The 23298-nt window shown below is 40.6% G+C and overlaps 1 protein-coding gene across 1 annotated transcript in view; it reads left to right on the top strand.

Annotated features, from left to right (window-relative positions):
- Positions 1-23298, top strand: part of CCDC170 (coiled-coil domain containing 170) — a 129551-nt gene that overhangs the window by 92483 nt on the left and 13770 nt on the right. The window contains exons 7-9 of the mRNA XM_010331419.3: positions 2644-2844; positions 8687-8860; positions 11887-12129. Coding sequence (XP_010329721.3) covers positions 2644-2844; positions 8687-8860; positions 11887-12129 — 618 coding nt within the window. The remainder of the gene's footprint in view (positions 1-2643; positions 2845-8686; positions 8861-11886; positions 12130-23298) is intronic.

The raw sequence follows: 23298 nt of genomic DNA, 5'->3' as shown, positions 1-23298 counted from the left end.
TACGGGCTTGGGCCTCTTAAAGTGTTGGATTTACAGGCGTGAGCCACTGTGCTCGGCCTGGAGTACCACTTTTAATTTCCTTCAAGAATGCTTCCTTTCTATTCCCAGCTTGGCTAATTGTTTGGAGTAAGAGGCCCAATTTTTGGCCTGTCTCAAATTTCCACATGCCTTTCTTACTAAGCTTAGTCATGTCTAGTTTTTGTTAAAATGAAAGAAGTGTGACTCTTCCTTTCTTTTTTTTTCTTTTTCTTTTTTTTTGAGACGGAGTCTTGCTCTGTTGCAGTGGCGCTATCTTGGCTCACTGCAACCTCCGCCTCCCAGGTTCAAGTAATTCTCCTGCCTCAGCCTCCTGAGTAGCTGGGACTACAGGCATGCGCCACCATGTCCAGCTAATTTTTATATTTTTAGTAGAGACGAAGTTTTGCCGTGTTGGCCCGGCTGGTCTCATAACTCCTGAACTCAGGGGATTTACCCACTTTGGCCTCTCAAAGTGTCATGATTACAGGCGTGAGCCACGGCAGTGGCCTGACTCTTCCTTTCACTTGACAACTTCGAGGCCATTGCAAGTTTATTAACTGGCTTAACATGAATATTGTTGTGTCTCAGGAAATAGGGAGGCCCAAGGAGAGGAAGGGAAAGGTGGGGTCAGCCAGTTGGTGGAAAAGTCAGAACATATACATTTATCATTTATGTTCACTGTCTTATTTGGGAGTGGTTTGTGGAACACCAAACACTGCAGTAGTGACATTAAAGATCTCTGATCACAGATCACCATAACAGATTTCATAGTAGTTAAAACGTTTGAAATCTTGGTGGAATTGCCAAAATGTAACACAGGGACACAAAGTGAGCATGTGCTGTTGGAAAAATGACGCCGATGGACTTGCTCAATGCAGGGTTGCCATAAATCTGTGAAGAGCAATAAAACCAAGTGCAATAAAGTGAGATGTGCCTGTTAGCCGATTTCCAGCCATCTTCAGTGACTGGGAATCCACTCCCTACTGGACAGTGTCTTCAGACAGCTCTAATCATTGTCAAGTTTTCCCTTTCTTCTTTATTTCTATTATTTATTATTAAAATTTTTTTTTCTCAGACCTCGCAAGGATTTTTTTTTCTTATAAAGGAATGCTTAAGTGAATTATGAAGCATTCTCATGATGAGTTCTTAAGTCAGTAGTTAAAATCTTAATTACGAATTTCGAATGTCATGGGAAAGACGCTTAAAATACAATTAGGTAAAAACAAAGAAATGAAATTGCATGTATAATATTTCAACTATATTTTAATAATACATAAAAACAAATTATCTAAAAATATTAGTAGTTTGTGCCTCTGGGTGGTGGGATCTCAGGGGATTATTTTTTGCTTGTTTATATTTTTTGTGGCTAAAGGATATTTTTTGGGCATCTCTTACTTTGTAATGATAGAACATGGGGAAGGTATTTTCCTTTCATAAAGATGGAATTTCTTCTTTGATTTATTGAATTCTATTGGTTCTCAGTGTAGGCTCTGAGCATAATTCAGAGCAAATACTTTTGTTCTCTCATGTAATTGCCTTTCAAAAAGTTTGAAGACAGCTTAAGTGTTTAAGCGTGGATGTTTATAGATAGGCAAACAGAAATTGTTTTCTTTTTAAAAATTTAGACGGTAAAAATCTGAAATGGGATGTTTCCATTTCTGTGAGAATGGTACTGTACTCTTACGTCAATACTATGTTTTCCCATCCTCTTCCAAAATAAACCATGGAAAGAAAACAAATTTATCACCCTGGACTTGGTGGTTTTATTGAATTCAACATTTTATGAAACTGGATTTAGTAAAATCAGTTTGAGTTTTCTGAGAGTGTCCCTGAGGTCTTTGGTAAACTTGCACTCTTGGTTTAAGGGGATGAGCAGGACAAGAAGAGCAACTCCTGGGAAGGATGGGACCATTGGGGAAATCAGGTGGGTTGTGGAGAGCCTGGAGGGACTTTAACATGGGACAGTACTCAGATCCCCCTGCCCTCTTGTACCATGACACTGACCCTATTTGGAGTCACCATATTAAAGAGATTTTGACCACTCCATGGCAAAAATGATACTACTCTATAACTATATAGTGTAGAGTCAGTATCCCTGGAATTTAGGGCATAGGCAACTAATCTTTGATAGAAAGTTGAAAAAAGTTTGAAAAAGGATACGTCTGTACATGAATTCACCGTAATGCCTCAGCGTTACCTACCAAGATTAACTCACTGTCCAATCTTAAGTCAACTCAAAATGGTGGAAGAGTTTTTCTGGGGCATGACTCTTGGTAGACTTTTTTACAGGACTTTTTGTCTTAATTCATTTTCCTATGAAACTTTGAAACTCTTAACAATAGTTTTGGGGTAAGTCAATGTTATCCATAAATTTTTCTTGTTTAACCTGTTAAAAGAATTATATAAAAATTAAAAATACCAATCAAAAATTTTTATTCAATAATGAATGTAGATTATTTCAAACAGAGCCAAATACAGCTCTCAATTACATATTTTACATGGGATTTTAAAAGATAAGCTAAAGGTTGGTATCATGGAGTTATGCTGCTCAGGCAGAGCAGTAGATGTGAATCCTTCCTTGCATCTAAAACAAGGCTTATTCTTGATCTGTTTCTTTGTTTCCAGATGGTCTCCCAGCTTGAAGCCCAAATATCTGAGCTCGTTGAACAGTTGGGAAAGGAGTCTGGGTTTCACCAGAAAGCTCTCCAGAGGGCTCAGAAAGCAGAGACCAAGTTGGAGACTCTTCAGGGTCAGCTGACACACCTGGAGGCAGAGCTCCTTTCCGGAGATGTTTTGCGAGACAACTTGAATTTTGAGAAACAAAAAGTAATGACCTGAGAGCATGTCCGTGAGTGGAAGCATCCGGTGTAGTATAAAATTTACCTGAAAATATTCTGAATTTTACAGTACTTAGTTTGGTTAAGTCCTGGACTGTGAGTCAATTTCAAGGAACAATGGCTCTCTTCCTATTGTTTGGAGCTTCCTTGCTTCAAATTAATTTAATTAAGCTCAACAAATATATATTGAACGCCTATCATATATGAGGTCCTAAAGGTTTGGCAAGCTAAAATCGGAATAATACACAGTTCCTGATCATAAAGAGCTCACAATTCAATAGGGGAGACAGGTATTCAGATACTTTGCCATATTATAAGATTATAAGTGTTATATATATTGAATTAATAAAGTGCTATAGGAACTTCTAGATAAAGGGAAGATTTTATGGGAGAGGAGATAATTAAGTTTATCTTTGAAAGATAAGTAGGCTTATAGTGGCGAGGAGAGACAGATCCCGTAGGGGAAACAGTTTGAACAAAGGCCTGAAATCTTGCAAGTGCATAGTATATTCAGAGAATGCTAAATGGTGAATCCTGTACGGCTGGAACATGTTATTCTTGGTGGATCTGTGACAAGAGAGAAGACTGGAATGGCTTAGATTATGAAGATGGAATATTCTTTACTCTGTAGAATATGAAGTGTGGTAAGTGTGAGCATTGCAGTATTTTAGAAAGATAGTGTGACGTCCCTGTGAAGCTGAGATTGTGGCATGGAGAGTCTCAGAAGCAGTGGCGCCAATAACCCAGTGGGAGAGGAGAGTGAAATGAGAAGAGGAGGGGTTCACACTGAGGATTCGAATGTGGGGAGATTGTCAGTGATTTTTGAGAGGCAGTTTTGGTAGAGTGGTGGAGAGCTGAAGCCAGTTTGCTTTGGGCTGAGGGGAGACTAGAGAGGGAACGGGGAGTGACCTCCAAGTAGAACAATGTGAAGCTTGGTGACCAAAGAGAAGAGAGGCATGAGGCAGCAGCTGTAAAAACGGGATCAAAGAAAGGTTTTTCTGGACAGGATGGGGAGGTAAGAGTGGATTGGAAGAGTTCGTAGGAGGGTTTGTGGGAAGGGAAAGGGAGGCACACAGCCTCAAGAGCCTCGAAATGCAGCATTTGGCATGAAAAGTACTCTTAAGCTGAAACAGCTACACTCAAGTAACATATTCCTTTTTGTTCTTCTGTTTTTAAAACACGGAGGAATCGTCATGCCTGAATTGAGGTTGAATATGCAAAGATGCGCCAAAGGTGTCTGGAAAATCAAGTCTAGTGGATGAGGCAGGGAGATTGGGGCTCAACAGTACAATTAGTGCCATGATGGAGGCAGGTATAAAATCTGACAGAACTTGGAAAAAGGAGCAATGACTTTTTTTTCTGTAAGGGAAGTGAGCCATCTTCACAGAAGAGGTGAGCATTGAAGAATGAGTAGGAATTTGTCAGGCAGAAGAGGTCGGGAGGAATTGGAGGCAGAAAGAATAGCAGGAACAAAGAAGAAATGGAGGTGTGTGAAGATGGCTCAGGAAATGAATGAGCTGCAGGGAGCCTGGGACATGATACTTGGTGAAACCAAAGGCATGGGATGGCACTGGAGGCATGTAGGCATCATTGGAATGGGTCAGTCTGGGCTGGGGGTGGTGGCTCACACCTGTAATCCTGGCACTTTGGGAGGCTGAGGCGGGTGGATCATGAGGTCAGGAGATCGAGACCATTCTGGCCAACATGGTGAAACCCTGTCTCTACTAAAATACAACAAATTAACCGAGCGTGGTGGCACATGCCTGTAGTCCCAGCTACCCGGGAGGCTGAGGCAGGAGAATCACTTGAACCCAGAAGGCAGAGGTTTCAGTGAGCCGAGATGGCACCACCGCACTCCAGCCTGGGTGACAGAGCAAGACTCCATCTCAAAAAAAAAAAAAAAAAAAAAAGTCCGTCTAATGACTCAAGCTTCATTGCATAGGTAATGGGAAGCCAGAGAAGGTTTTTGAGTAAAAGATTTTGCTCAAGGAGGACTGGCTTAGAGGGTAGCAGGGCTATCCAATCTTTTGGCTTCCCTGGGCCACATTGAAAGAATTGTCTTGGGCCACACATAAAAGACACTAACACTAATGACAGAGGATGAGCTAAAAAAAAAAAAAAAAATTCTATGCATAATTTTTGAGATATCTGCAACCACAGATAAGCAAAAACATCCTTATATTCAAAGGGCTGGACATAGCTGAGGGGAGGTAGGGAGCCCAGTCGGGGGCTATTCAGACTAGTCCACTTCAGAAATAATAACGATCCGAACCATGTAGTGGTTTTGTGAAGGGAAATAGGGGAAAGAGTTGAGAAGTCTGGGAGAGGGAAGGGAGCTTTTTCTATTAGATATCTGTAAAGGTGTGTTGGTGGAAAATTTGATTTTGTAAAGAAATATTGGTTGGGCATGGTGGCTCATGCCTGTAATCCCAGCACTTTGGGAGGTCGAGGCAGGCGGATTGCTTGAGCTCTGGAGTTCAAGACCAGCCTGGCCGACATAGCGAAACCCCATCTCTACTAAAAATACGAAAATTAGCCAGGTGTGATAGAGTGTGCTTGTAATTCCAGCTACCCAGGAAGCTGGGGCAGGAGATTGCTTGAACCCAATAGGCAGTGAGCCGAGATCGTACCATTGTACTCCAGTCTAGGTGACGGAGACTCCCTCTCAAACCCCCTCCCCACAAAAAACTTCAAAAATAAACAAACAAACAAACCAACCCCCCCAAAAACCACAACCAAACAAAAAGAAACATTGCACCTGAGTATAGTAACATAAGTTGGAAGCCACCTAAGTGCCTGGGGGACAGCTTCGCCTGCATGGTCCGTGAACACCAAAATATATTCAAAACTGCAATGACATCTGCTCAGATGTGTGTCTCTCTCCTGCGTCAGTAATGGCGGTAATCTGCCTCCACTTGCCCAAGCCATCTTCAATGCTTCCCTCTTTTTAATCAATTCCCAAGCAATTTCTCCTGCCAGTGGGGGAAAACTCAGAAGCCTTCTGGGAGTGGCAGGACCCTGGTGGGGTCCGCGGTGAGTGACTGTGAGCCTAAAGACATCACATGCAAATTGGTAGCAACACTCCTCTGCCTTCCTCCGGCTGCCTCCCATATGCCCACAGCTATTCTCATGGAGAGAATGTTCTCCTCACCTCCTTCACCTGGTAACAAGAATTTCTTCATGATCCAGCTCAAATACCGCTTCCTCTGGCAGTCTTCCCTAAGAGATTTATTTATCTTTCCTTAGGCTCCCCAAGCAACACATACATGCCTCTCTCAGGGTACTTTTTACCCTTACTGGATTGTTTTAAATTTTTTCTTCTCCAAATATTCCAAGCTTCTTGAGGCCAGAAGAAATTATTTTTTCCTGCATTTCTCCAGGGCTTAGAGAGTCAATAAATATTATTTGAATTATAGAAGAAATCTCTCCAAGGCAAGAATTTCAGGTGGATTGGTATTTCTTCCCTTACCTCACTATAGGTAAATCACTAATTTTAATTGGGATTATGCCTAAATAACTATCAATTATGAAAGCAAATTATGTAAGCTCATTCTGTCCATGGTGAATTTTCTGTTGCTGTCTATGAGATGCATGTTCTGGTAAGGACGGAGAGTATGCAAATTGAAAAGCAAAGTTGCACAGGTTTAAATGGTAAATGCAGGTAATCTAGGCAGACACAAAGAGAGTAGATGCAGTTTCTTATTTATGCTGAACTGTGATTAAAATGAACAATACATACAGTAATCCTTCATTTCTATGAAGTCAAACATTTCTAGTAACCTTAATTTTCTGAAGTATAGCCAAGATCCTTGAAATAGCAACTTTGTCGATGGAGCCTCAGCTTGGTCTTGTCTTAATCCCTTTTTACCTGTTGTAGTACTTGTATACTAAATGGATGGGTCATAGGTAGAAACATGAAAAAAAGAGGCTTTCATACTGTCACGTAAAAGGTACTCATGTATTTTACATAAAATATAAGCAATAGCAGTTACATTACTTTCATAGACAGATTAAAAAATAAAAATTCCAGATAGAGAGCCGATACAGCATTAAAAAGTAATAACCCAAGGATGCAGAGACAAAAGCAGTTGATGGTATTGTAGCACAATACAATAAGTGATATTTGCAATGACTGTGACTTATAAAGAAGAGATAAAGTTGTATTTATATGTACGCTATTTGCCAAAATTGGAAAATATACACTTATAAATAATTTCATCCTGATAATTAAAGCATAGCTAGTTCTTGGCTTTAAGCTGGTGTGCTTCAGTTGGCAGGAAATTGTACCTACTGAAACATTTAATTGCCTGAAAATGCCAGATGGATAAGTTATCGCAATCAGAAGACAATATCAAAGATAAAACCCAAATCATGAAATTAGGATATAGAAAGCTTATTGATTGATTTATTCATCCAGCAAGCACTTAGTAAGCATTATCCTCTGTGTGGGCTTGCCAGATAAACCACAAAAATCAAGTAGAGAAAAATCTTTAAATAGCTCTGTAACTTTAGACTGCTAACATATGAATCTTGACTTTCATACAGCTCTATTTTTGGAGGTATTTGTTTAATTTGGATGCATTAGACAATTTTAAAGACATTTTCTAAAACATCTTAATAAAAAAGACCCCCAAAATGTTCAAAATTTTGTTTGTATGGAGAGCTTTGAGTTTGGAGTGCTCTGTAGAGCCTAAGAAGAGTAAAGTGGTAACTGACTAAGTTGCCAGTGTCCACCTTTGAGGCCAGGGCCCAGTTAGGTGGGAAAAATTCCCAAGAAAGGTGCATGGGCGGGTGTATTTGTCCATTTTCACACTGCAGATAAAGACGTAGGCTGGACACGGTGGCTCATGACTGTATCCCAGCACTTTGGGAGGCCAAGGTGGGCGGATCACCTGAGGTCAGAAGTTCGAGAACAGCCTGGCCAACATGGTGAAACCCCGTCTCTACTAAAAATACAAAAAATTAGCCAGGTGTGGTGGTGTGTGCCTGTAATACCAGCTACCTGGGAGGCTGAAGCAGGAGAATTGCTGGAATCTGGGAGGCGGAGGCTGCAGTGAGCTGAGACAGTGTCACTGCACTGCAGTCTGGGAGACACAGGGAGATTCTGTCTTAAAAAAAAAAAAAAAAGAAAAAAAAGGTATACTTGAGACTGAGTAATTTATAAAGAAAAATAGGTTTAATGGAGTCACAGTTCCACGTGGCTGGGGAGGCCTCACAATCACAGTGCAGGGATGTCTTACATCGTGGCGGGCAAAGAGAAAGAATGAAAACCAAGTGAAATGGGCTTCCCTTTATAAAACCATCAGATGTTGTGAGAGGTATTCCCTACCATGAGAACAGGATGGGGGAAACTTCCCCTATGATTCAATTAGCTTCCACCTGGTCCTTCCCACAACATGTGAGAATTATGGGACCTACAATTCAGGATGAGATTTGAGTGTGGACACATCCAAACTGTGTCAATGGGTGGATCCCAGCACTGGATTAGTCTGGGAGGGCCATGGTTGCAGCAGCAAGTAGCCAAAGCAGAGACATGAGAATGCAATCAAACAGCCAAATGTGTCATTTGTCAGGGTTAAGGAAAGTGCATAATATTCGATTGAACATCAACATCATGGACCAAGAGAGTCAAGAGCATTCAGACAAGGGGTAGGCAGGGAACTGGCCAGGTGGTTCTGGAATATACATTCCACTCCATTCTCTCTGCATTCTACATTGTCTCTGCAAAAGAGAATTACCTGTAAGCCTGGGAAAAAGAGGAAGAGATTCTGTGAGATCATCCATTAACTTTGACTTTCATGTTCCATTTTCGTTTTTGTTCTTGGGTTTAGTATCTTAAATTTCTGGATCAGCTTTTGGAGAAAATGAAGTTGGACCAGATGGCTGCTGAACTTGGCTTTGACATGCGGCTGGATGTGGTTTTAGCTCGAACAGAGCAGCTGATTCGTCTTGAGAGCAATGCAGTCATTGAGAACAAGACCATTGCCCAAAATTTACAGAGAAAGGTAGGGGATATTGAAACTTGCTAGTATTGACAGAAGAAATTTCTGAAAAACTCAAATATTGAAAAATAATGTACCACCACCATATTTACCAGTGTAGTTAGGAAGCATCTTATAAAAATATGTATCTAGAATTGGAGGCTCAACTTTAAGTCTGAAGAGTTGGTAAGTGTATCTGTCACCTAAAGTCAAGGTTGTGTTTCACTGTGTGTAATAGGGACCCACAATGACAATGACTTAAACGAGTAGAAGTATTTTTTTTTTTTTCCCCTCACACAAATTCCTGGAGATGGGAAGATTGGGACTGGTGTGGCAACTCTCCTCTGTAAAGTCTTCAAGGAACCAGATCATTTCAGCTGGTTCACTTCCCATTCCTAGGGTGATCCTTATTCTCATGGTTCCGAATCGTGCCTGGAACCATTGTATCTGCTTTCAAGGTAGAATAGAAGAAAGGAGTGAGAAAGAGGGCTGCGAAAGAACAAGCAAGAGGTATCTTTTGAAAAAGGCACTCAGAATTTGCTACATGAACTTTTGTTTATATCTCATGGCCGGAATATGTTTTGGTGGCCAAACCTAGCTGCAAGGGAGGCTTGCAAATGTAGCCTTTACTATGGGTAGCCATTTACCTAGCTAGAAAAAATTTATAGTTTCTATTACTCTGGGAGAAGAGGAGAACTGGGGGGACATTTAGCAGCCTCTGCATTTATAAGCTCAGTTGCACTGAAAATTCTAGTAGAGAGAGAAGGGTTTCCTTTTCTTCACCCAAAGGAAAAGTTAGGAACAGTTTAGATTAAATCAATGAATGGATGGATGAAAGGGATAAAATATAATTATTAGTTACATAATTATTGGTATTGGAGAAAGAAATAGGAAAACACAGATGCATTCTTATAATAGTTCTTAGGAGAAAAATGCTATGATACAATTCCAGTGTAGATGCTGAATAATAAGTCACATCTGGGCTCCCAATTTGGCTCCATCAAGCTGTGTGACCTTGTACAAATTATATACTTCTCTGTTTCTGTTTCCTCATATTTAAGATGGGGATGCTATGTACCTCAAAGAGTTGTTAGTTTTTAATAAATAACATTTTCAAACCCTTGGCTCACAGAAGATGCTCTATTCATGTTTGGCTTCTTTTCCACTACCATATCATGAGAAACATTTTATAAAAGATAGCAGATAAACCCTATTACTGTTATAGACATTAAATTAATCTAGCATTCTTTCAAAAATTCTGCTCATGTAATTGATTCTTTTTCTCAATATCCAACACCATTACTTCTTCATAATTACATAATTATTAAACTTACATCAGTGTACAGAACTTACCAGTGTAAAATTGCAATGGAGTGGAATTTTTTTTCTTTTCTTTTTTTTTTTTTTGAGACAGAGTTTCACTCTTGTTGCCCAGGCTGGAGTGCAATGGCTCAATCTCGGATCACTGCAACCTCCTCCTCCCAAGTTCAAGTGATTCTCCTGTCTCAGCCTCCCAAGTAGCTGGGATTACAGGCACCCACAACCTGGCCTGGCTAATTTTTGTATTTTTAGTAGAGACAGGGTTTCACTATGTTGGCCAGGCTGGTCTCAAACTCCTGACCTCAGGTGATCCACCTTCCTTGGCCTCCTAAAGTGCTGGAATTATAGGATTGAGCCACCATTCCTGACCTGGAGTAGAATTTGGCATGAAGAAGCTTAAGAAAGGGAATTTGGTTAGAGAAATATTAAAAAGGCCTTGTTCAAAAGTGATCTAGGTAGGGACACAGCTGTCACTGTTAGGCAGGATACTCAAAGCAGCATTTCAGTAAGTCTTTCCACCTTCTGCTACTTTACAAGTGCAGAGTAGATAATTAGGGGAAATTCTATGTTCTTCAGTTTGAACACTTGATAATTCTACGTGATTCTGATTCTGATGTTTGTTGTAGATGACAAAGGTTTCTGTACTTAATATTCCATCCACTACTTGTGACATGTGGCACCCAGGAAGATTCTTTCCCTTCTGGAGCCCATAGTCATTTTCTTAAATATCACTCTAATTTCCTTTTTTTAAGTTTGATTACCAGTGATAAATGATGTTTGAGGACCTGTTGTCTGCTTAGTTTGTGGATCTTATAGGCTAGGCATATAACAAAGACCTTTTTACAGTTCCTTTTATTTCTAAGATTTTATATATATAAGCAAAGCTTTCTTAAAAATCTCCTTGGTATATCTTACTTTAAAAATATATCAACTCTCAGCTGGGTCCGGTGGCTTATGCCTGTAATTCCAGCAATTTTGGAGGCTGAGGCGGGCGGATCTCTTCAACCCAAGAGTTCATCACTAGCCTGGGAAACACGGTGAAACCCTGTCTTTACGAAAGATACAAAAATTAGCTGGGTGTGGTGGCATGCACCTATAGTCCCAGCTACTTGGGAGGCTGAGAGGTGGAAGGATTGCTTGAGCTTGGGAGGTAGAGGCTGCGGTGAGCTGTGATCATGTCATTACACCCCAGTCTGCACAACAGAATGAGATGCTATCTTAAAAAAAAGTTGATATATATCAACTCTCATGTCGAGGTCTGCCTTTCCCAGTTCTAAAGGATTGAAATGAGCCAGTTTAGGTTTGTGGTACGCACTTCCATTGTATCTTATTTCAGAAAACGCCAGTTCAGGTACTATGGCCGTTAGATGTTGGACAGGATTTTGTCTCTCTGATTATATTGTGCTTTCGATAAACCCATCTGAGGAGTTTTTTAAAAGCAATTTACATTTTTATGATGATGCACATAATGTTAGCATCGGATGTGGAAAGCCGACACTTCCACACATTTTCTTGGTCTCTTTTGTCTCAGATTTTAGCTATGCAATTAATTCTTGGAAAGAGTATGAATAAAAAATGCAATCAGGAAAAGGAATCCAATGACCTTTTTTTGATGGTTTACAAATTAGTCTTATTGAAGTGTAGATAAAAATCAACATTATCTGGGTAACTCATTTATATTTACTGTTGTTCAATTATTAAAAAAAAAATCCCTGCTGGCATCAAACCAGCTAAAGACACAGAAAGAAAGACTGGAGAGCAAAGAACTACACATGAGCCTCCTCCGGCAGAAAATCGCCCAGCTGGAGGAGGAGCGGCAGGCACGCACGGCCTTGGTGGTTGAGAGAGACAGCGCTCATGTCACCATCAGGAACTTGCAGAAGAAGGTGGAGAGGATGCAGAAGGAGCTGAGCATGTGTCGAGACTTGAACACCGAACTCAAAGCCAAACTGGCTGACACCAATGAACTGAAGGCAGGTGCTCGGCTCCATTTCCTTGTTGCTTTTTGCTCGTTACCGTCAATGTTTATGCAAAAGAATGACAGCCTTATCAGGACACACCAGAAAAAGAAAGATGAAAACTTCTTCTGATTTTCTAGAGTTGTGGGAAAATACAAAAATGACACAAATCAGAGTATATATCCATTTAGTGTCTCTTCAATATCTGAAGTGAAGTCATCACTGGGTGAAAAGTCAGTCAAAAAGCAATGTTTTATTTATTTATTTATTTATTTGAGGCAGAGTTTTACTCTTGTCGCCTAGGCTGGAGTGCAGTGGTGCGATCTCGGCTCACTGCAACTTCTGCCTCCCAGGTTCAAGTGATTCTCCTGCCTCAGCCTCCCTAACAGCTGGGATTACAGGCACGTACCATGATGCCTGACTAACTTGCTATTTTTAGTAAAGATGGGATTCTTCCATGTTGGTCAGGCTGGTCTTGAACTCCCAACCTCAGGTGATCTGCCTGCCTCAGTCTCCCAAAGTCCTGGGATTACAGGTGTGAGCTACTGCACCTGGCCAAAAAGTGGTGAAGTTTTAAGTCCAGGAAAGAAACACATTTCTCCAAAGTGTTGATGGGTGCTATTAAGGATGATGCAGGGATTTATCACATTGGAATTTGCTTAGGAAGAAATAAGAAAATAGGCACAACTGTTTGCTGAGAAGAGCCAGGCAGGCAAGGGTATTTATGTTGTGCTTTGTAGGATGCGTCATTACCAAGTCCAGCAGAGAAGGTCAACAGACTGGGGAGAATAGTTCCTTGTATTCAAGGTGTTCAACTTCTAACAAAGGCAGAACAAAAAGAAAGAAAAACTTACAAGAATGTAATCAAAAGATTTATGTGTCATGCATGTGTGTCACTGGCAATAATATGTAACTTCATATGCACACCTCATCCCCAACAGGTGTGCAAATCACAAGTATAATGGACAATAACACTCTGGCTCTTTGCAGACGATGCTCTGAAACTGCTTTTTGGAAGGTTTCTGAATCTGCCAACAGACATGCAGGGAAAAAGAATTTGGAATGAAGCCAGCCCTTGAACATGTGTCGTGGGGACAATGTTTTAGAAAATATTTTCTACTGTATTTTCCCTTCTGAGTAATTTGCTTTTCCTTGCTGAAGCTCTTCTGCCATTGGGACGAATGACCAAGTTGGAGCATGCTTCCCTGGAGAAGGGGGGGACAGGCGCCCATCAGAGGAGGGGACGGACATACTTGAATACAAGGAAAGAGGGAAGGAAGGGAAAGCATCTGAGGTAGTGCCATGGGTGGGGAGGGAATATCAGAGGTAAGTCCCCTCAACAGTCCCTTTACAGCAGGCGTCCCCAAACTACGGCCCGCGGGCCACATGCGGCCCCCTTAAGGCCATTTATCCGGCTCCCCGCCACACTTCAGGAAATGGCACCTCTTTCGTTGGTGGTCAGTGAGAGGAGCACAGTATGTGGCGGCCCTCCAATGGCCTGAGGGACAGTGAACTGGCCCCCTGTGTAAAAAGTTTGGGTGCGCCTGCTTTACAGCTTGAGACTGACCTTTAGTGGGGATTTGGGGTGGGGTAGGATAGCATCAGGCGCTCCATCCCTGACTGGAAGGGGCTGCAAAAGATGATGAATCTGGGGCCCTAGATTGCACCCCGATTCCCTGGAGCCTGGAGTTCCATTTTCACTAGTGAGGGATATGGACGACAGCTGAAGACACACACTGGAGAGCTCATTACAGGAGCAGATGGGGGTGTTCCCTTCAACTGCGGGACAAAGTGACCCTCCATCAAAGGCCCTCGGGCAATCACCTAGGCTATGGCACAATAGCAGCTACAACCAAGCCTTGAATTAGCCAAGACCAGTGATGGGGCCTTGACTCTGGTGAGTGACCCTCACAAACTCCATGAGTCAAATAATAGATACAGGAGAGATTCAAGGGCAGCATGAGGGCCTGTGTCACTTCTCCTAATATCACAAGGACTTTCCTCCACTCAGTCATCATTTCAGAAAGAAGGGAGAGAAGAATCCCCTAAAGATGGCATTGCATGAACAAAAACAAATTTTAAACCCAAAGAGACACAATTAGTTACAAATGCCATCTGCTTGAACCATTTGGAGTGATGGTGGTGGGGAGTTTGTTTTTTATATCCAAAGGACTATGCAGATTATCCTAAAGTTAACATGGCTGGGACACTGCATCAGGTGCTCCTGATTGTAGGATGTGCAGGCGTTCATCCCTAGGCCCCTCTGACATCCTTATTTATCAGGATACAGGAGTATTACTTTGTTAGAGAGAACAAAGGGCCTTTGAACACTTCCAAAGAAGCCAGAGGAAAAGTAAAAAAAAAAAAAAGAAGAAAACTAGTGGTAAGACAGCTAATAGTGGGAGAATGTAATTCAACAAAATAGGAAAAGAAACCTCACCATCATAGCCAATGTGTGATGCAGACTTTTGAAAAGGAAACAAAACTCCGGGCCTCAAAGAACAATAAGGAGAATCCACAGACCTGATGTAACACTTTTGAAGAATTTCTCTTACCCATAGGGAGACGGTTTCATGTAACAAGGATATGGTTAATTCAGAGGTGTACAGTGTTTCACAAACTCAGACTGAAAAATCAAACAGTCTCCTGTCTCTGCCAAGACTTTATAAACGTAGATTCCTTCCCAGTGCTGTCATGGTATTTGGTACAACACTGCTTCTGATTCAACAACAGTTGGTTGTAGCAGAGGATGAGGATGGGTGACGATGCAGTAATAGGCGAATAGGAGGTCTGGTTGGCTGCTGATGACCCCTTGACAGTGTCCAGCAGTTAGCGGGTGGTGGAAGAAGCTGAGCAGTGGACAGGGGCCAGATCACCTGGAGCCTTATGTGTCACGCCAAGACGTTTGGACTTATCCTCTGGATCCTGGGGGGTCATTGGAGGATAACATTGTCAGGAAAGGGACTGAGAAGAAACAGAGAGAGAAAGGGAGAGAGCAGAATGAGGCTGTGGTCAACTGTATCAAGTGCAGCAGTGAGATAATGATGAAGGAGTATCCACTGCACTTGGCTTTGGAAAATCTGTGATTCAGGCATGTACAGATCATGGTGGTAGTGAGTGAGTGTTTTGAGAATAAGCTAAATTTCAGGGATGAAAGAGAAATGAAAACAGAGACAGTGCAATACCCTTCTGGGATACTTGGATGAAAAGAAGAGAGTTCGGAAAGTAAATAAAGTTGGCTTGTGTATTTACTTGGTGGTTTTATTTTGCATAGACAGAGCCACAGAGCCACACACTTTTACAGATAAGATATAGGAATGGTGGCCGGGCACGGTGGCTCATGCCTGTAATCCCAGCACCTTGGGAGGCTGAGGTGGGTGGATCACTTGAGGTCAGGAGTTCGAGACCAGCCAAGCCAACATGGTGAAACCCCGTTTCTACTAAAAATACAAAAATAGCTGGACGTGATAATGTGCCCCTGTAGTCCCAGCTATTCGGAGGGCTGAAGCAGGAGAATCACTTGAACCCAGGAGGCAGAGGTCGCAGTGATTGGAGACTGTACCACTGTACCCCAGCCTGGGCGACAGAGTGAGACTGTGTCTCAGGAAAAAAAAAAAAAAAAAAAAAAAAAGATGTAGGAAAGGCATAGGCGAGACTTGGTTAGACTAACTCAAGAATTACTCAGGCCCCTACGTATGTCAAAGGAATGTTAAGTTTGCCTTCCAGTGGAGAATAGCAATCTATTGCTAACTTGCTAACACAGTAAATGCCAACTTCATGCATTTATGAGATATCAAATACAGAATAGATTTTTATTTTGTATTTGATACAAATCCAAAATATCAGACTTCTGATATCAATGTCCAAGACAGACTACTGAGAGTAACTATCCATCATTGTACATGGGCTAAGCTGGTCCCTGTATTAATTTCACTATCATAAAGTAATATTTCTAGACATTAGCAAAAATAGCTTTACTGTATTAATGTCTTAGGGCTACCCAATGGCCACAAAGCGGATGGCTTAATACTTAATACTGCTAACAGCCATTGGTATAGCTGCATAATTCTAATCTCTGCCTCCCCTTCACATCACCTCCCCCGTGTGTATCTCCTTTTCTATCTCTTACAAGGACATCCATTGTTGGTGTTAGGGCCCATCCTAATTTGAAATTATCTCGTCATGAGACTCTTACCTTAATCATTACCTGCAAAGGCCCTTAGCTAAATAAGGTCACATTCTGAGGTTCTGGGTGGATGCAGCTTTTGTGAAGGCACTATTCACCCTACTACACTTATTAAATTAACAATTTTACCACTCTTTTAGGAACAAATAAAATAATAATTTGAGTTATATTTCTATGTTTTTTTAAATGAGAAATATTTCTAAGTCATAAAGTTTATTTTTAAAGTATATAATTTAATGGTATTTAGTATATTGACAAGATTGTTCAAACATGACCACTATCTAATCCTAGGACTTTCCATCACTGCTCCCACATTCTGCCCCAGAATCCTACACCCATCCACGATCATTCTTCATTTACCCTTTCTTCCACCTCTGGTAACCAGTAATCTTTCTGTCTTTATAAATTTGTCCATTCTATAAATTATATATAAATGGAATCATATAATATGTGGCCTTTGTCTCTGGCTTCTTGTAGTCTGTTTTCCTGCTGCTGATAAAGGCATATCTGAGACTGGGCAATTTCCAAAAGAAAGAGGTTTAATGGACTTATAGTTCCACGTGGCTGGGGAGGCCTCGCAATCATGAAGGTGAAAGGCACTTCTTACATGGCAGTGGCAAGAGAGAATGAGAGCCAAGTGACAGGGGTTTTCTCTTATAAAACTATCAGATCTCATGAGACTTATTCACTATTATGAGAAAAGCATGAGGAGGCCACTGCCATGATTCAATTATCTCCCACTAGTTCCCTCCCACAACATATGGAAATTATGGGAGCTACAATTCAAGATGATATTTGGGTGGTGACACAGCCAAACCATATCATTTCTTTTATGTAGCATGAGTATACTTAGTATTTTTAAAGTTCGTCTCATGTTGTATCATGGATCAGTACTTCATTCCTGTATTAGGGTCCTCCAGAGAAACAGAAGCAGTAGGAGGTGTATGTGTGTGTGTGTGTGCGTATGTGTGTTTGTGTGTATATACAGACAGATATATGTAGATATAAATATCTAATATAAATATTTACATCTATCCATCTATCAATCATCTATCAATCATCTATCAATCATCTATCTATCTATCTATCTATCTGTCTGTCTGTCTGTCTGTCTGTCTGTCTATCTATCAATCTAGAGAGATTTACTTTAAAGAATTGGCTCACACAATGATGGGGACTAGCAGGATGGGCTGACAGACTGGAGACCTAGGTAGAGCTGTTGCTGTAGGAAAAGTCTGAAGGCTGGCAGATTTTCCTTGTGTTCAGGGAAGCTCACTGTCTTGTTCTGCTTATGCCTTCAACTGACTGGATGAAGCTTACTCACATTATGGAGGGCACTCTGTTTTATGCAAAGTCTACCCATGTAAATATTTGACCAAATATTGCCCAGCCAAATTGACACATAAAGCTAACCATCATAATTACTTTTTATGGATGAGGAATATTTCATTGCATGGATATTCCACATTTTGATTGTCCGTTCAGCATTTGATGAGCATTTGGATTGTTTCCACTTTTGGCTATTCTGAACAAGGCTGCTATGAACATTTGGGTGAAAGCTTTCTCTATGTCTCTTTCAAAACCATGATTGAAGACCTCTGTGCCTCGGTTATACACATCTTCTGTTTTAAGACCCATGCTGTAAATTTACTCCTGAATTCTAGACCAAAAAAAAGTAGGCCTTTCCAGATAAATGATTAAATTTTAATTTGGCAGGCAAACATAAGTATTATAGAAATCCTTTTTGAAAGAAATATGTTGTTTCATGCATTCCTCTACCTATGTTGAGTTAAAATAATTTATTATAATATTACTTACATATGTACCAACTAAAGCTATATAGACATTTCTTAATCTTATTATATTTCTTTTTTTTTTTTTGAGACAGAGTTTCGCTCTTGTTACCCAGGCTGGAGTGCAATGGCGCGATCTCAGCTCACCGCAACCTCCGCCTCCTGGGTTCAGGCAGTTCTCCTGCCTCAGCCTCCTAAGTAGCTGGGATTATAGGCATGCACCACCATGCCCAGCTAATTTTTTGTATTTTTAGTAGAGACGGGGTTTCACCATGTTGAGCAGGATGGTCTCGATCTTTGACCTCATGATCCACCCACCTCGGCCTCCCAAAGTGCTGGGATTACAGGCTTGAGCTACTGCGCCCAGCCTAGTATTTCTTAATGTTATAAAATCTATATCAGTTTAGAAATCAAAACAAAGGATAAATGTAGAATTTTAAAAATTAGGGATATTAATTCAATGTGATAGATAATGTTGTTTATGAAAACCACCATTGATATGGTTTGGCTCTGTGTCCCCACCCAAATATCATCTCGAATTGTAATCCCTAAGTGTTGAGGGAGGGAGATGATTGCATCATGGGAGCAGTTTCCCCTATGCTGTTCTCATGATAGTGAGTTCTCATGAGATCTGATGGTTTTATAAGTGTTTGACAGCTCCTTCTTGACATGCTCTTATTCTTGCCTGCTGCCATGTAAGACATGCCTACTTCCCCTTCCCCCATGATTGTCAGTTTGCTGAGGTCTGACCAGTGATGCAGAACTGAGAGTCAATTAAACTTATTTCCTTTATAAAGTTATCCATTCTTGGGTATTTCTATATAGCATGCGAAAGTGGACTAATATAACCATTAATAAGAATGTGTGGTTCCAGCTGCTCATGATGCAAGTTCTTTTGAGTTTGGCATGTCTAAAGTTTATTTTCCCTAAAGGTATAGGAGTTATTATACTATGTGTTTTATTTTAATACTGCAGATACTTTATTTGTACCTATGCCATGACATAGTTTGGCCTTCACTCTGCATGAACACATTATTTATGTATTAACTCTGCCTTTACTATTTTCTCATTAGCCCAGGATAACTCTTCATTGGCACAAACATAGCCTTATACACAAATGCAAATGTAAATACTGAAATCATGTGACATAATGGCAGAGGATGAAGAAAGTGTTTTGTGTAATTCATATCATGCTAGATGCTTCATGGTCTGCATCAGTTATTAGTTTCAGCTCAATATATTGAGACACCCCATAATATCAGTGGCTTAGAGAGGAGAGACATTTATTCCCTTCTCACTGGAAAGAAGCATGGAAGTAGACCCTGGCAACCTCACTTCTGCTTCAGTTTCCTACCAATAAAGTCTTCAGTGCCATCTTCTAGTCCAAGCTAGCTGCTGGGGCTCCAGTTTCATTCTAGTCATCTGGAAGGAGGAACGGTGGAAGGACACCCTGTGTGCTGCTTTCCAGGAATGATACAACACTTCTCATGTTTCCACTGGCCAGAACTTAGTCCCTGGACCTCATCTAAATGAAGTCTGTCTGAGAAATGAGTCTTCATTCTGTGTAGTAAGAAAGGCAGAATAGCTATTTGGTGGAGAGCCATCAGCTATCATCCTGTATCATGTGGCCCAACCTTAGTAGGGAGCCGTGGCCAAATATCAGCAGTCAGACTACCAAAAACTAGTGGAAAGCTCATTATCTTCATTGCACTCTTTCAAGGAAACACCAAAAGGGATTAACATTCTTCAGCCACCTGTGACGTTCTCTCCCACTTTCTAACTCTCTTTATATCTGCCACACAAGACAGCCCCTCCCCACATTCCTTCCCCACTGCAGAACTTTCTCTAACCCAATGAGTGTAGCCTTTCTGAATTTTTTCCCCCTGACCTCCCATTTCAGACTCAGCTCTGATGATGTAGATCTACTGGATTTCTGGGACTGCTTTTAGCTCTTCCCACTTCTGAATGTGTACGGCAAGCAGATCTCCAGTAAGAGGCATGCTCCTGGGGTCAGATAGCGAAGGAGTGGAGAGGTATGTCCTTAGCAGGAGCTGAGAAAGGTGTATTGGTTAATGGCTACAAAATTACAGCTGGATGGGAGGAATGTGTTTCAGTGTTCTGTAACACTGTAGGATGACTACAACTAACAATAATTTATTGTATATGTTCAAATAGCTAGAAAAGAGGATTTTGAATGTTTCCAACACAAAAAATAGTAAATGTTTTGAGGTGATAGATAATGCTAATTACTCTGATTTCGACATGTGCTCCTGTGGTGTGGAAGGAGGGGAAGTGAGCCCAGACTCCAAAGCTGAACATTCATCTTTGATTTCTGCTACATTTCTACTTAGTTACACCCTTTTCTTCCTTTTATTTTTAGTTGACACATAATAGCTGTACATATTTTTGGGACACAGAGTGATATTTTGATGCATGTATACAATGTGTAATGAACAAATCAAGGCAACTAGTGTATCCATCATCTCAAATATTTATCATTTATTTTTGTTGGAAACATTCTAAATCTTCTAGTTATTGGAAAATATACAATAAATTGTTAATAGAATCACCCTATAGTGCTTTAGAACATTAAAACTTATTCCTTCTATCCAGCTGTAATTCTATATCCATTAACCAACCTTTTCATTTGCCCTTTCCCGATCCTTCCCAGCCTCTAATAACCACAATTCTACTCTCTGCATCTATGCACTCAACTTTTCTAGCTTTTGCATATGAGTGAGGATATGTGGTATTTCTCTTTCTGTGCCTGGCTTATTTCACTTTGCATAATGCCCTCTAGACTCATCCATGTTGCTGTGAATAACCAGATTTCATTCTTTATTATGGTAGAATACTACTGATGTATAGATTGATGATGCCTCAAGCCTGTGTTTGCCTCAGCTCTATTAAGTAGTTGGAGCATTGCCTATTACAAATGGGAAATGTCTCAAAAGGGATATTCTGGCAGTATGGAAGGCTAGCTAGAGTTCATGCCCAGGAGATGTATGGAACATAATTCCTACAGTGTGGTCCTGCTGAACAGATGCCATTCTGATTTGGCATTTCCTTTGGTCAAGTTAAAGAGCTGTCTCCCTGTTTGACTCTGGCTCAGAGATATTTTTCCCTTAAGGCCCTCATGATGCTTTCTGTGGGCTGAGGCAGGAACTGGCCTCTTATCATGGAATTTAAAATGTTGGGGAAGTTGGTTGTTCACCCTGATCTTACTTTTTCCACTGTAGAAACCATGAGTCTGGGGAGGTTTTCTGCACTTGTGGTGATGGTAAGATTGTGGGGAGGGGAATCATGGCTATGGAAGTCTGATTCTCTTATTCTATGCTTAGAGTTTTTTTACTTCTCTGTGGCTCCAGCAACTGTCTCATCCTTATGTTTGAGTACTGGGCTATTGCTGGTGATAATCTTAATGCTATATATTTGTTTTTGTGTATCTCGGGGTTCGGGGGAACAGTGCAACCAGTTTGCTTCTATGCCACCTTTTTTTTTTTTTGAGACAGAGTCTCACTTTGTTGGCCAGACTGGAGTGCAGTGGTGCAATCTTGGCTCACTGCAACTTCTGCCTCTTGGGTTCAAGCAGTTCTCCTGCCTCAGCTTCCCAAGTAGCTGGGATTACAGGTACCTGCCATCACACCTGGCTAACTTTTGTATTTTTAGTAGAGATGGGGTTTTGGCATTTTGGTCAGGCTGGTCTCAAACTCCTGCCCTCATGTGATCCATTTACCTCTGCCTCCCAAGGTGCTGGGATTACAGGCATGAGCCACTGCTCCCAGCCTATGCCACCATTTTGAAACCAAAAATCTTTCTGCCTTTTTGAGGTAGGCATTTATTGCTATAAACTTTTCTCTTAGTACTGCTTTTGCTGTATTTCATGGGTTTTAGTATGTTGTGCTTCTATTTTTGTTTGTTTCAAGAACTTTTTGGATTTCCTTCTTAATTTCTTCATTGACCCCATTGGTCACTCAGGTGCCTGTTGTTTAATTTCCATGTATTTGTACAATTTCCAAAGTTTCTCTTGTGATTGATTTCTAGTTTTAGTCCACTGTGATCTAAAAAGATACTTGACATGATTTCTATTTAAAAACTTTGTTGAGACTTGTTTTGTGGTCTGACATATGGTTTATCCTGGAGAATGTTCCATGTGCTGATGAGAAGAGCATGTATTCTGCAGTGGTTGAATGAAATATTCTGTATATGTCTGTTAGGTCAAATTGTTCCATAGTATAGTTTATGTCCAAGCCTTCTTTGTTGATTTTCTGTCTACAGGATCTGTCCAGTGCTGAGTGTGAGATGCTGAAGTCCTCGACTATTGTTATAATGGAATTTATCTCTTGTTATGTCTAACAATATTTGTTTTATGTATCTGGGTGTGTTAGATACATATATATTTACAATTGTTATATCTTCTTGTTGAATTGATCTTTTAATCATTATATAATCACTGTTTCTGGTCTTTTTCTTACTTAAAATTTGGCTTGTTTTCTATAAGTATAGCTAGTCCTGCTTGATTTTGGCTTTTGTTTGCTTAAAATATCTTTTTTCATCTCTTCACATTTAGTCTATGTGTGTCTTTACAGGTGAAGTGAATTTCTTATAGGTAACATGTAGCTGAGTTAAAAAAAAATTTAGCCACTAATTGGAGAGCTTAGACCATTTACATTCAATGTTATTACTGATAAGTAAGAACTTGTTATTGCCATTCTATCATTTGTTTGTGATGACATCAGCAGAGCAGGCACTTGAGACAGAAAAATGCCACCCACTAAGTGTGGGTCTACAGCGGTTGACTTTGGAGAAAAATGTATTTTCAGGCTATAGTTTTTAATTGAGGAATTTAGACCATTTACATTCAAGGTTGTTATTCATAGGTGAGGACTTTCATTTTGGTAATTGTTTTCTGGTTGTTTTATATATCATTTGTTCTTTCTTTCCTCTCTTATTGTTTATCTTTGTAGTTTGCAGTTTGGTGATTTCTGTAGTGATAACATTTGATTCCTTTCTCCTTCTCATTTGTGTATCTGCTTTAATAGTGAGTTTTAGGGGGCTGGGCACAGTTGCTCATGCCTGTAATCCCAGCACTTTGGGAGGCCAAGGAGGGTGGATCACGAGGTCAAGAGATCGAGACCATCCTGATCAACATGGTGAAACCCTGTCTCTACTAAAAATACAAAAAATTAGCTGGGCATGGTGGTG

Source organism: Saimiri boliviensis, chromosome 4 (genome assembly GCF_048565385.1).
Source record: "Saimiri boliviensis isolate mSaiBol1 chromosome 4, mSaiBol1.pri, whole genome shotgun sequence".
In the NCBI taxonomy this organism is placed as follows: domain Eukaryota; kingdom Metazoa; phylum Chordata; class Mammalia; order Primates; family Cebidae; genus Saimiri; species Saimiri boliviensis.
This window is presented reverse-complemented; position numbering and strand designations above follow the sequence as displayed.